This window comes from Vitis riparia, chromosome 13 (assembly GCF_004353265.1).
Source record: "Vitis riparia cultivar Riparia Gloire de Montpellier isolate 1030 chromosome 13, EGFV_Vit.rip_1.0, whole genome shotgun sequence".
Taxonomy (NCBI): domain Eukaryota; kingdom Viridiplantae; phylum Streptophyta; class Magnoliopsida; order Vitales; family Vitaceae; genus Vitis; species Vitis riparia.
The window spans coordinates 25,673,628-25,687,778 of NC_048443.1; the positions used below are offsets into that span (position 1 = coordinate 25,673,628).

General features: G+C 36.3%; 2 protein-coding genes across 4 annotated transcripts; both read left to right on the top strand.

The window, feature by feature from the left end:
• The first annotated feature begins 1,075 nt into the window (after positions 1-1,075).
• On the top strand, positions 1,076-8,760 carry LOC117928711 (ultraviolet-B receptor UVR8). Of its 3 annotated transcripts, none has more exons than XM_034848701.1 (11): positions 1,076-1,392; positions 2,359-2,432; positions 2,575-2,659; positions 3,031-3,162; positions 3,247-3,480; positions 3,647-3,892; positions 4,156-4,199; positions 6,148-6,330; positions 7,315-7,405; positions 8,061-8,104; positions 8,331-8,760. In XM_034848701.1, the coding sequence occupies exons 1-11, from the start codon at positions 1,188-1,190 to the stop codon at positions 8,451-8,453; spliced, it is 1,461 nt and encodes a 486-aa protein (XP_034704592.1). In that variant the 5' UTR covers positions 1,076-1,187; the 3' UTR covers positions 8,454-8,760. The 3 variants fall into 3 exon arrangements, with proteins under 3 accessions (XP_034704592.1, XP_034704594.1, XP_034704595.1); XM_034848703.1 differs by having other exon boundaries at positions 3,653-3,892; XM_034848704.1 differs by lacking the exon at positions 6,148-6,330.
• A 4,707-nt stretch (positions 8,761-13,467) lies between these two features.
• Positions 13,468-14,129, top strand: LOC117928709. Its single transcript, XM_034848699.1, has one exon. The coding sequence runs from the start codon at positions 13,626-13,628 to the stop codon at positions 13,881-13,883; it is 258 nt and encodes an 85-aa protein (XP_034704590.1). The 5' UTR covers positions 13,468-13,625; the 3' UTR covers positions 13,884-14,129.
• The last annotated feature ends 22 nt before the right edge of the window (positions 14,130-14,151 follow it).

The window sequence follows — 14,151 nt, forward strand, 5'->3', positions numbered from 1 at the left end:
GAGGAGCATAAGAAATTCTCTTACTCACATGATAAATGGATTTAGATAAACATTCATCCCCAAGAGCTAGCTCATGGGGAGGGAGTGTCCAATTTACGTATAAATATCATAACTCAATAACTTAATCATGTGGGAGAATTCAACTTTTAACACCCTCCCTTCACTCGTAGTGTGCCATGCAAATGGGTCGAGGTTCAAATCCATTATTACCTATAAATGCACTGCTTTGATACTATGACAAATAAGCTTATGTAGAACTCCTTCCAAAAAACTAGCTCGAAAAGAGAGAGTGTCAAATTCATGTATAAACATCATAACAACCTAGTAATTTAGTGATACGAAACAAACTAAACTTTTAACTTTAGGCGTTTAATTTTTTTAATGTTTTCAATTTTTTTATTTATAAAATATTAAATTTTATTAAAAATTGACATAATTTATAATTAAATAAATATTATATATTTATAATTTATTTTTATAAAAAATTATATTATATTTTTTAAAAAATAAAAATAAAATTTATTTTAATTAAATTTTTTATTTAATATTATATCTCCATTGCCATCGTTCACTACAAACCACAACCACATGATATGTGATTTTTATAATAAAGAAAATAAAAAATAAAACATAAAAACTAGAAAATAGAAAATAGCAATCGAGGAAACTGACAAGAAAGGGGTTAATTTTCATTAAAAAAAAATCTAGAGGGCATAACAGTCATAATATGGAGATTGGGCCCCTCAGATGTGACGTGGTACGATACTGAAGAAGTCACCAACTAAACTTGGTGCCACGTGGAAAGTATAATGATTGGGGGTTGATTAGGAGGTTACCACGTGGCGGCATGAGAAAGGGAACACGCCAGCCTGCGCGCATGGCCTGTGGAGTCTGCAGAAGCTTGGGGGACTGACCTTCCAGAAACTTCCTGAGAACTCCTGGCCAGTATTAACCGTGGCATCTACCGGTCATTATCAAGCCACGTGTCCAAAGCCCACGTGAGCATCCGACGTGGCGCCCCCATTCTCCTGAAAATGATACGCTCCTTTTTATGCCAACCAAACATTAGGGCACTTTCCAAGTCCCCCAGCAGCATCCAACTACTCGACAAAAGAAAACGCGAGAAAACGAGAGAAATTTTTTCTGTTACCAAACACTCCCACTCTGATTTTTCTTCGGAAACTGCCATGAATGGCGAGGGAAAAGGGCCCGATGAAGCTGTGGTAATGGAAGGGGTTAGGGAGAAATTGGTGTTCATGATGGGCTACCTTCCCGGAGCTCTGCCCCAGCGGTCGCCGCTGCTGTCTCCAACAGCCGTCCGATCACCGGCGTCGATTCACGCTTGGAGGGACGTGTGTGGTGGTGGTTGCGGTTTCGCCATGGCCATATCTGGTGCTTTTTTTGATCTTTCGTTTCGATTTTCCTATTTTTGTTTCGAAAGATTGTGCCTTTTGGACATTCCGTTCTGAAATGGCATTGATTAGGTCAATGTAACTTGAGATGGTAACAAAAGTTTATATTGGATGAAGTCTCCTCCGTTTGGTCGCGGAGGAATGTGGGAGAAGATACGAAACGGAGAGTTTGGATCTTATGCTTATGCTGCTTTAGTTCCCTGAAAAATGAAAAAGCAAGTCAAGTAACAGACGTGGTATTACACTTAGTTGCGTGGAGACTTTTGTTTTGATGAAAACTTTGAGATTTGAAATTCGAATTTTATTTGTGCCCCACAATTTCTCAGCAAGCAAACGGCGATTTTATGTTGACATTGCGGCAGATTGGGACAATTTCCAGTCTATTGCTATTTCTGAGTTTGTGTTGATTTAGCTGGTTCATATTGCTCCCCCATTTTCTTTCTGTTTTTCCTGTTTTTGTTAAACTGAAATGAATATTCTTTTGTTCCGTGATATTGAATATCGCGGTTTAGTTTTCAGATTTGGTTTGGAGTTACTATTTCACTACATATTCCCTTTCATAATTTGAACTATGAAGTTTAGTTGGCTTTTGCTTCATATCTGTAATTTGGCATCAAAACGTGAACGTGCTGATCTCTTATACACTGCTGTCAATTACTTGTATTTTTGTGGGATTTTTGCTATATTTTGTCTGATGAAATGGCCTTTATTTTTTGGGGAATTTTTACTTCACAAAAGTCGACTACTTTCAGATTGAAATATGTTGACCTTCTTGTTCCTCCAAGTTTTTCCTGTATTTTGATGTCAGTAGAAGTTTTATTTGTTATGGTTTTTTTTCCATATTTTTTCCTTTCAACAGCAGCTCTACTCGATGATTTCCCTGCAATTCTTTCATTTTAATTATTTTCCAAAAGTTGTGTTTTTTCTCATGCTTCTGTTTAATCAGAGTCTGGAAAGCTCATCACCTGGGGTTCAACGGATGATCTAGGTCAAAGCTATGTGACATCTGGAAAGCATGGGGTAGTGTAGCACTATGTGATACTCTATTTGTTTGGTTCTTGTTTTTTTCTTTCTTACTTTTTATGGTTTTTGTTTTTTGTTTTTTATTTTTTTTATTCTCTTCTATGTATTAATCAGCATTTTCCTCTGTTGTATTTTTAAGGAAACGCCTGAGCCTTTTCCTCTTCCCACTGAAGCTTCTATAGTGAAAGCTGCAGCAGGTTGGGCCCATTGTGCTTCTGTCACAGGTACTACTGATTTCCACAACTGTATACAGTGAATAAATTAATTTGTAATGCCTCTGTTGATGCTCAAGAAAACTCAGTAAAGGGAAAGAAAAAAGGGAATCTTTTGTTTCATGGTGACTTGTGTTAGGCATGGTGGAGTGGTGGTTTTTGTTTCTGTGGTTCCTAAATAATAACCTCCATATTGAGGATTCCCCTTTTTTCTTCTACATTTCCAAGCAACAAAACAGAGCAGGGGTAGTAGAGGAAGGGTGTAGCTTTAACCTCTCCAATTTCCTCACTAATCGGCGTTTTTCTATAGAAGTTCTTTTGGTTGTATGAGACATGTTCTCTTGGGCCATGAAGTTAAGTGTTTTTCTTTTTCTGAAATACAGAGAATGGAGAAGTTTACACATGGGGATGGAAAGAGTGTGTTCCCTCTGGAAAGGTCTTTGGAGATCCATCAGTAGGAGGAAGCCTAGAAAAGGATGTATTTGAAAGGCAGAGTTCATTTTTGACAGAACAAGGTGATTTTAGTTTAATTTTATGAGTACAACATGCAGAAGCTGCTGCTTGTTGTAGACTAATATGATGAAGGTTGTTTTGTACAGTGAGCCCTCGTACTCAGGGCTCTAGATCCACTGCTGGAGGTGTGTCAGGGACTGACAGTAAAGGAGGTGGTGAGGAAAGCACAAAGCGACGAAGAATGTTGTCATCTAAGCAAGCAGCTGAAAGCTCATCTGGGGATGAAACTCTCTCAGCATTGCCATGTCTGGTCACGCTGAATCCTGGTGTGAGGATTGCTAATGTTGCTGCTGGCGGGCGTCATACTTTAGCATTGTCAGGTAAATCCATGAAATCTTGGATTGTTGTCCCTAAGCCTCAGTTTTAATTCATAGTTCTTTTTCTGTTGTGGTTATGCAACATAGGCTGGTACTCAGTATGACTAGAAGCCATGGAAGTTCTATTTTGTAAAGCAACAAACTTAATGTTTTCTATTGTTCCCCCAAGTTTCAGATGTTGGACAGGTGTGGGGTTGGGGCTATGGAGGTGAGGGGCAACTAGGTTTGGGTTCCCGGATACGTATGGTATCCTCTCCTCATCCTGTGCCTTGTGTTGAGTCCTCATCCTACGGAAAAGAGAGATCTTCAGCACTTGCTCGAGGAAATGTCAGTACAGAGGGACAGAGTCTGAGAGTCCCTGGAAGTTATGTGAAGTGGATTGCCTGTGGTGGCCGACACAGTGCAGTAATCACAGGTAAACATTTGATGACTCGCTTTTTAATTGGTTCAATTGCTATATGGTATTTTTGGTTGACCAAATAAGAGTTGGTATTTTATTGTATTAAGGTACCTGTTTCCCCTGGTTCCATTTGCGCCCCCTCTAGAGTTTAGGGGATTGAGTTGTAGTTGAATTGAAATGTCCTATCAGTTGCCTGCCTGATTTATTGACTTCTTTTATCTACTTCAGATATGTTTTATTTTATGAATACTGAAAAATTTCACTTTGTGCGTTAATAGATGCTGGAGCACTACTTACGTTTGGTTGGGGACTGTATGGACAGGTAAGTTATTCCAGACAAATTTGTTATTTGGACTGAATTTTCAGGTTCCTGGTGTTCCTTTGTGCGCTCGTGTGTGCTAGCGCTGAGTTGCAGTTACTAGTTTGTCAATTTTTTTTCTTAACCTTAAAAGGCCTTAAGTATTGGTTTGACTCAGAATATATCACCTCCCTACTCACTTATAAGTTGGATCCAGATTTGACTGTCAATTTGAATTTTGGTGTCAGATGTGTTAACTTCAGGAGATGATATCAATAATACCACCTGATTTTTTAAATGCTAATGGGTCATCTTTACATACGTGATTAATAAGCCTTGGCCAGTGACTTCTTTGGGGCATCTTAACTACCAATACGAACTTTTGGCAATTAGAGCATTTTGCTTGGGTTTGATATAGCTGATGATGAAGGATGTTTGTCTTCAATTCATAATTTTATCCTTTGAATTTGGATTTAAATTTCAGTTTCAGTTTAAGAAAAATATCTAACTGCTTAGACTTATCAATATATTCATCCCATCCAATGATTGAAGTCATGGTTGTTATTGCAATTTCCCATGTAACAAAATAGGTTCACTTGATTTTCCTGTCCATTGATATAGTAAGTTTCAGATAAATTTTCAACTCATGACTGAAGTCTGTGTAGCTTGTTGAGTGGTAAGCCTAATGAGGTTTCTATTTGCAATTATTTGGTACATGCCAAAGTTAGTTCACATGTTTCACTGTATAAAAGAAGGTGCAAATAATTTGTTCTCGTCTATACTTGAAGTCCTTGTAGTTTGCAGAGGATTGAACTTCACAAAGTCTATTGTCTTCCTTCTGATCCCAAAAATTTCTGGACTTGGAGCTTCCTTCTGTCAAGATTCAAGCAACTCTTTTTTCATATTAAGAATTACTTTCCCTTCCAGATAAAGCATGGTTAAGATATAATATATGGAGTGTAATTTTAGTAAGAGTAAGGAGAGAATTGACAAAGTAGGATATAGCCAGTGTTGACGGCCAAGAGTTACCAAACAGGAGTATTATCTGGGGAGATGGGTAAATTTGGTCAAAAGAATTTGAGCAGGATGGTTTAACTAAAGGAGTGCTTCTAGAGTGTTGTGCAATCAGCATGCACCTGTATGAAAAGAGTCGGGCATTCTTTGTGGTGTAAGAATGTTGCATGGTTCACATAAGACAGACATGGTTTAAATCCATTTGTTGAGAGGATGGGTGATGAAACAAGTAACGATAAACTTGAAATGAATATGATTTTTAGATGTTGGGGTGACAAAACTTGGGGAAAATGACATAACGTTGATTAACATAGTTATGCATTATGGAGAGCAGAAGAATCTTCACAAAATGCTATTCACAGTGGAATTTTTTAATCTTAATGATAGCATTGAAAACTAAAGTACATAATCTGGACCCTAGGTAGACACATGCTTGATATTATGTCAATACTCTACCATTAAAGCAGTCTTTTATCGTAGCTTTTGAGACTCAAAAGGTAAAGCAACATTAAATGATCAAAGGTCAGTAGATATATATCAACTTATTTAATGGTTTTAGGTCAGCATCGTTTTTGTGAAGAGTGCTGCTAGATTTCTACATTTAAACTTTTTATGGTGAGAAAAATATCTTATGGTTCCAGAATAATGTAAGCAAAGTGCCCAAATAACATTATATTACTTCAAATGGCATGTTGAACATTAGATCTCCTTATATTTATTCCTGATACTAGGAGAGCCTTACCAAATATTCAACATGTAGGTAATGTAGAAAATGGTGGAGAAAAGCAAAGTAGAGTTCAAGATGAGGCTCACTCAGACACAGGATAATCTAATCTATTTCCTTTCTTCTCTGTCTTTTCCTTTCCTTCTGTTTTATTATTCTTAGTTTGGTTGTTCATGTGTAAGGTTATCATGATAAGGTTTAAAGTTTGTCTTATTGTGATATTGTTTTGGTTAGTGTGGGCAAGGAAGTACTGATGATGAGCTAAGTCCAACTTGTGTATCTTCCTTACTGGGAATTCAGATAGAGAGAGTTGCTGCAGGCCTGTGGCACACTGTCTGCATTTCTGCTGATGGTGATGTCTACACATTTGGTGGGAATCAGTTTGGACAGTTAGGAACTGGTGTTGATCAACCTGAGGTATGGTGGAAATGATTCCCAGTCTATAATTTCCCACAACTCATTTTCCGTGAGTAGATGGAATGATAATTTTACGATACCAGAGCATACGTTTGTTAGCGGTACTTGAACTCAGATTCCTTTAACTCCAAAGTTTAAGATATGGGGAACAGGCTAAAATAGATCCAAAATTTAGATATGGGTATTGAGGATACAGTATAACAAAAGGAACAAAAAAAGAAAAGAAAAGAAAAATCAATTATAGGTAAAGATATCTTCATAAGAACTTCCTATCTTTTTTCTTTATATTTTCTTTCATATCTCTTAATATTTTAAAATTTTCTCTTTTCCCAATATAATAATCTATTAAGAAAGTTGAAAATGAATAAATAAATCAATATGTTGAGTTACCGATTTTTCTAAAAGCTTAAACACATTGGATCCCATGCCGATACATGGAGAAATTATAAAATGATGGAGGAACGACTTGAACTCTAGAGCTACAATTAACTAGAGTTTTTATACCATGTTGAGTTATCAATTTTCCATTGGTTGTTGGTTGTATATATATATAAATATATATATACATTGTGGGCCCAAAATTCTAATAACTTAAGCTTTTAAGAAAGTTGGTATCAACATTCTGGAGTTTAATCCTTTTCCATCAATTATCTGTCTAATTATATTTGTGATTTGTTGTTAGTAAAATTTTGGAATCCTATCTCAAAAATCTGTAAGTTGGATGCTAGTAAAATTATGGATTCCTATCTCAAGAATCTGCACAGAATTTCAACCTCAATATCTTAGTTTGATTGTACTTTCTTTGTAGAATGTTGAGAGGATGAATAGCTAGGATCACTTCAAATGGGTTCTTCCTGCACTTCTTCAAACTACCCCTAGAGAATATCCTTAGTACCTACATAGGTTTACCATTTTGACAAACCATTTTTGATTGGAAGGGATTTTGTGCATCTAATTTTAGTTTTTCTTGGATTTCTGTGTCAGACTCTCCCAAGGCTCTTGGATGCTCCGAGTTTGGAAAATGCACATGCAAAAATAGTATCTTGTGGTGCTCGGCACAGTGCTATAATAACAGGTCTGTTTTCCATGTACTTGTGTTAGATCCATTTTGCATTTATGGTTACTGGATTATCCACCTTAAGAATATGTGAACAACACTAACTTTTGAGATTGGGCTTGTTGAGGGTGCCTGAAACAACCATGAATTATCCTTCCATGCTCAGCTTGTTGCTGATCAGATGACAGAGAGGCAAATGAAAGTTTTGGAATTTGATGTCTGCCCCAAACTCAGTGGGTTTCCAATTTTATTTTCTTCTCTATCTTGGCGACCAATTCAGTGATCTTCTAAGCACCTGGAACATAAGTTTAAATAACCTTTTGTTCCCAGGGTTCTTCTTAGCTGGTTTTCTTAGAGATACATGTGCACTAGCAGAAGTTTCTTTTGGACATGGCTTTTCTATATGAATCTGTTGCAATGGATATTGACAAAATCTATAACCAAATCTTGGAAAACAACAAGGGGACATCACACTTCATGTTTTTATTTTTATTTTTATTTTTTGAGGGGGTGGGGAGTGTGGTGAAGTTTAAAGACAGAAAGAGGCCTGAAGATATGTTACAGTTCAAACAGTCATATTCACTGATGTTTAGAATTTTGATGTCTAGACTCTAGATACAGATTATTACTGAAGTACCATGTTTTCTTGACGTTTGCTTCTGTTTTGTTACAGCCGATGGAAAAATGTTCTCCTGGGGATGGAACAAGTATGGTCAGGTATAATGCTCAAACTGCTTATATTTATCTACATCTGGGTGCATTTAGACACCATGGGACATTGAAATCACTCTGTATTGTGTTAATCTATTTGAAATTATCCTCCTTGTATTTGCAGCTCCTGCTAGCTGATCCAATATGCATGATTCCATTCCCATGTTGTGGTGTCTAGATGTGCCATCACTGTTTTGTAATGCTAAAAAACTTCTCTGGTTTCATGACACAGCTTGGCTTAGGGGACGTTGTTGACCGCAACATTCCTTCTCAAGTCACTCTTGATGGTTGTACACCAAAAAATGTTGCATGTGGGTGGTGGCATACTCTTCTGCTAGCTGAATCACCCACCTGAGTCCCTAACTTCCTAGAGGCCTCAGCACAGTTTTGTTAGGTTAGTAGTTGTCTTCGATTAGTAGATCACAAATATGTATATGTACATTCAATAGCTTGTATACATATACATATATGCATGTAGTCATTCTTTCATGGCTGATGTTCACCATGACTAGTCCCATCCCTCTTGCAAGAAAGAAATATTAGCTGCGAGATGTACAACACGTTTTTAGTTCATTGTGTATACCTTCATCTGATGCAATTTAAACTATCTAATGTAATGAAAATGCCTTGAAGTGTTATTAAGAGTATCCTTATTTATTGAAGAGTGTCTGGATTTCTTTTTTTTTTTTTTTTTATCAGTACAAGAGTATCTGGATCTCATGAATTCATGAAGCTCACTCTTGTGCTTTCTTTGAGATACAATGCAGCATTCTGGAAAAACATTGCAATGCTATTTTTGCTTTTGTGCTTTTGTGTGTGTAATTCACTGTGTTATGAGAGTACATGGAAATGTGAATATTACTCTGGCTATTCAAATTAAATTATGGTCATAGATGATTCGGTTGCCAGACATGTGAGAATCTCACTTGGATGTGTGGAGGAAAATTTTATGTTAAATGTGCTGTTTTTTATAATCAGGATTCATTAGAGAGGAACCCATTTGTTTAATGAATTATTCACCATGCTTTCCACATTCTTCATGCTTGTATTTTAAGTCATAACCATTAAGGACTACGAGTTTGTTTGTTAGTGGGCCTTAAGCCACAAGTAACAATAATTAGCTCAACTGTAGAAAATTTCTGCTATCTTGCATGCAATGTAAGAACTCATTAGAAAATGACCCTCAGAATATATGATTCTACTAATATAACAGTAGTGGAAAACTTATAATCTGACCAACCCCCTAAGAGCATAGATCTACCCAAACCCATAGAAATAATAACAGAAACAATCCAAGAGTAGCATGAGATTTTCCAAAACTAATTTAAAACTGTGCCTTTTTCCCCCATCCTAATTTTTGGAAGTTTGTTAGGTTTTTTCTGGCATGGTCCTCATCATTGGTTGTTGCAAAAATAGTGCATTAGCTTTACTTAGACCCAACATCAAAGGAGACTTATTTCATATAACCAGAAGTAGCCAAAATAGTCTGGTTTGATGGTGATGTTCTCATAATCATTCCCAATCAAGGTATGTGGTTAGTAAACTACTGAGAATATTGGTGTTGTTCTTTTTTGGTATGTTGTCAGCATGGTTTGTTAAATCTACATCTATGTATAGAAAAATCATGTGGTTAGAATGGAGCTTTCAGTCCCATCTGCCAGAGGTCGGCTTTTGGAAAACTTTCCTTTTTAAACCATTCAACCTTCACTTCATTGAAGCGAATCTTTTTCACAAATGGATGGCCTCATACCTCTGATCTACAAAGCCATAGTTCAGAACAGGTCTGGTGGGAAAGCAGCATCATATATCAGACTTCCTGGTGATCCAGGCCTCTTCCACTCATCAGACACCCAACTCCTACTGTCAGATAGGGTTGTTCTTTCTTCATCTTCACCTTTCTCCATTACTTCTTCCTCTTCCAAACCCCAATCCCCTCATCAGCAACGTCTTCTTTCATGATCAATGCAGTTAAGTGGGACTCCTCCCTCCATTCTCAATGGCAACTCTTTAAGCCACATACATGCAAGAGAATACGATATTGGATGGTTATGCGTGCTACCATGGTTCTTCTTTATTGTTTTTCTTCATTGATCAATGGAGTTGTGTGGGTACAAAAGGGTGCCCGACTCTTGAGCTTTCTAGGTGAATGTAAAATGTAATTGGAAAAGACGATGAAGATTCTTGTGTTAGCAAATTGTTCTTGGTTTTTTCTGTTTCCTTCGATAATCATGTCAAGCTGTCAAGTAACCCCTCCAGACTTGTCACTCAACCAAAAACCAGAGCTTTGATTTCAATTTATGGGCATGGACATTGGCAAACAAGAAATTTGGCAATGTGGTTTCTCACGTCAAAAATTAATTTTACACATACCACACTAATGGTGGATCCATTTCTGCATTCAATAAATTGAATCCTTGGGAGTCTGTTTCTAAGCGTGATTCAATCTCAGAGGGCTGAATAAAAACGAGAGATTAGAGTTTCCAAGTATCAAGATAAGACTTGACCAAGGCAGACATCCCAGCATTCGAGAATGGGAACATTAAACTTCCCTTGTATGGTAACATCAGAGTGAGGCCAAAATCATCCCAAATGCCAGAATAGCATGATTTCTATCTCTTCACACTTGATTGCTAGTCTTCATGACCAATTAAGCAGGGGCCAAAGTGAAACTAAGCTAAATGAGAGGAAGGGAAAGGAAGAAAAAGAAGAAAAAGAAGCAGCCATAACAGGAACATTCACCAAAGGCAGAGGGGATGGGGGGCGAATCTTGCATGAAGGCACTAAATCACACTCTTGACAAGAATAGAGAACACCATCTGACCAGGAAAATAGAAGCAAACAATTCCAACTCAATTTTTGGAAGATTGATCCATTTTCCGGTTTTTATAGCTGTTTTCTATTAGAAATAATTGATTAAGAGGCATGAAATAATCATAATATTGTAAAAGTAACCCATGTTTTAACTTAAAAAGTAGGCCGATCTTGACATAAATGTCTTTTAACTTTTGAATTATTTTTATATTAGTTTCAATAGGGAATGTTACTTTTACCAAAAAAGATTAAGGACATTTATGCTAAAAAACGATGCATTTTTAGACTCAAATATGGGAGAAGTTACTTTTACAATATTGAGATTATTTCATCACTTTTAATCAAATAATCATTTTCATTACATGGATCACAAGGTAGGTTTGTCTTGTGTTCTAGTATCAAGGTGATATTGGCCCAACCTCACACCTATTGTAATGACTTGCTCTTAATTATATAAGTATTGTTCATTTTGGGTCCAATAGATCCTAATGGTTTCAAAATGTGTTCATATTATTAAGAAAAACCCAATACCCAATATGTATATAATGTTAAAAACTTTTTCCCCTATTTGATTGAAACATCACATCCACCTTCTATGTAGACACAACATCCTTGTTGCGTCCTCAGACATTATGAGACTCAACATACAAAGTCTCATACTAGAGTTGGGAATTAACTTTAATACTATTTGTAACAACCTTCTCCATCTTATATAATATCATCTACTTTGCACTTAATGAACCCTCATAGTTTTAAAATACGTCTACAAAATTAGTATAAAGTCCATGAACATGTAATGGACATTTTAGGCTAGCCAATGGGCACTTTGTTAATAATAAGATTTCTTGAATATTTGCATTTATAAAAACAATTTGCTTGAAATTGCTCTTAAAAATTAGCATATATAATGCATGATTATTTTGTATGATTAGGTTTATGTTGCAAACATTTTTTGTTTCATTTTATTTTTTGAGAAATAAATGTATTTGATATCTACACTTATTAGGCTTTCAAACTCACTCTCTTATTTAGGTATACTCGATTCTACTAAGGAATGATATGGGTGGGAGGGGTTCGAGAAGTCCACTTATTTCCCTAGCTATGGGATTAGTTGAACTGGAAACATTTTGCTTTAGTGGTTAATTTTGATCCAATTATTTATAGAGATTTATCTTAGTTGGATTTATGGATTTTGTATGGAAAGACAATTTCTAATAAAGACATTTTGTCAGCCTAATTACTACTTGGAGGCAAGTTTTGTAATTACCTTTCTAATTATTCCGGCTTGTTTGTCACTCTCGTGTCAAGCCTTTGGGCTATCCATCTGAAATATCTGTGGTGCCTTAGCCTCTTGGGTTGGGTTGTCATAGAGTGGTATTCGAGACAATACTAGATCCTAGTATGAGATTGTTTATTTTGGTCTGCAAAAGATATTTGTTTGATTAGCCTTATAATATTATGAGACTCAATAAAGACGAGCTTGCATGAGAGAGATGAATATGACATCTCACATTAGATAAGAGAAGAAATTCTTATACTATATTATGTAATAAACTTCTCTTTAACTATGTAGATATATTTTATATCTATAAGGGTCCATTAAGTCAAAATAGACAATATCTATATGATTAAAGTAAGTTGCTACAAATGATATCTGAGTTAATTCTCTATCCCAGTATAGGACTTTATCTGTTTGGCTTCCTAAAAAGTGTTTGTCAATTTGAGTAGTTGTCTGTCCTTGTTGTGTCTTAATAGGGGTGAATATGATATCACAGATCGAATAAGATAAAAAGTTTATGGATTATGTTTGTATTAGATTTCTCTCCTAAATTGTGTATGTATTAGACTTCTTTTGACGATGTGAATACATTTTAAATCACAAGGGCTTGTTCGACCTCGAATGGATACTATCTACACCTTTAGGAAGGAGTCATTACAAATACTATCAAAGTCAATGCTCGATCTTAATATGAGATTTTGTCTGTTTAGTCTCACAAGGGATGGTTGTTTATTCTAATGACCTCTTAATTTTATGTGATATAATGAGAACGTTATATTTGTATTTAAAAATGGGGGATTATATCCAAAAGGAACAATATCTACATAGAAGGAAACAAATTATTATACCTATTGAGTAAAGGAAAAGCCATGTAGAATATATACATTAACAAAAAAAAAAAGTCACACTTACGGTGACATATTCATGCACATGGAAGGGTATAAATTCAGGAAGATCCCAAGAAAAATTCTCTAACACAACACATCCAATTATATAGTATATCTTAAAGTCACATAGCAGTAAATGAAATTTAATTTTTTGATATGCTTCTCCCTAATCCATCACTTAGATCTACAATTAGTTTTCTTTCTAATAATAATTTGCGTTATTGTTATTACTCTTCTAAATCTTCGTTAAGTAATATCAAAGAATGGGTGGTAAATGGTGACAAGGAAATCCTTGCTTATGGTTGATTTGATGTTTGAAAATGGAAATTGTGAGAATAATATTTGAGTGTACGATGGTTTCCAATGGGATTACTGAGGCTAGCAGGAGAAGGTAGAACATTCCATCCTTGTGACACCTGCCATGCCTCCAGAGCCTCCCCTCCCAAAGGTCCCCATTTAAATGGTATCCCAGAATATGAAAGTTGCAGCAGTTAATACACTCGGAATCAACTTCATCAGTGCAGAAACAGACTAGTGGCTAGAAAGAGAAATGGAGAGCAAGAAAGATAGCGGCGGTGGTAGCTTCTTCCAGATGCCTCTCCACTACCCCAGGTACACCAGAAAGGACTACCAGGACATGCCCGAGTGGCAGCTCGACACCCTCCTGCGCCAGTACGGCTTATCCACCCACGGTGACTTGGCTTACAAGAGAGACTTCGCTATGGGCGCCTTCCTCTGGCCTGATCCCACCTCCACTCCTAACTACCACACTTCCAACCACTCCACTCTTCTTAACAAGAGGGTTTAGCTATAATTTGCAAAGCAAAAAGGAAAATTTCATCTTTTTAAGTTATGGTTTTTGGTACTTCCTGCATGTCTAGAAGCAGACAGCAGAATTTCGGAGTGTATCAGAAAATCAATTTCTTTTAGTCTTTGGTTCAAATATTGCTCCTCAGGCAAAATCCAACTACACGTAGGATCATTAAATTTCCACAGCGGCTTCATTTTGTGAAATCCAGACACCGTCCTTGCATCCCATGTTGCAATGGTAGTGACAACCCACTCATTTAATTTAA

Excerpts from the sequence above, each read along its gene's own strand:
- LOC117928711 (XM_034848701.1), top strand. The coding sequence starts at position 1,188 with ATGAATGGCGAGGGAAAAGGGCCCGATGAAGCTGTGGTAATGGAAGGG. Across the intron at positions 7,406-8,060 it reads GCACAGTGCTATAATAACAG|CCGATGGAAAAATGTTCTCC; the intron begins GTCTGTTTTCCA and ends GTTTTGTTACAG. Across the intron at positions 8,105-8,330 it reads GATGGAACAAGTATGGTCAG|CTTGGCTTAGGGGACGTTGT; the intron begins GTATAATGCTCA and ends TTCATGACACAG.
- LOC117928709 (XM_034848699.1), top strand. The coding sequence starts at position 13,626 with ATGGAGAGCAAGAAAGATAGCGGCGGTGGTAGCTTCTTCCAGATGCCT.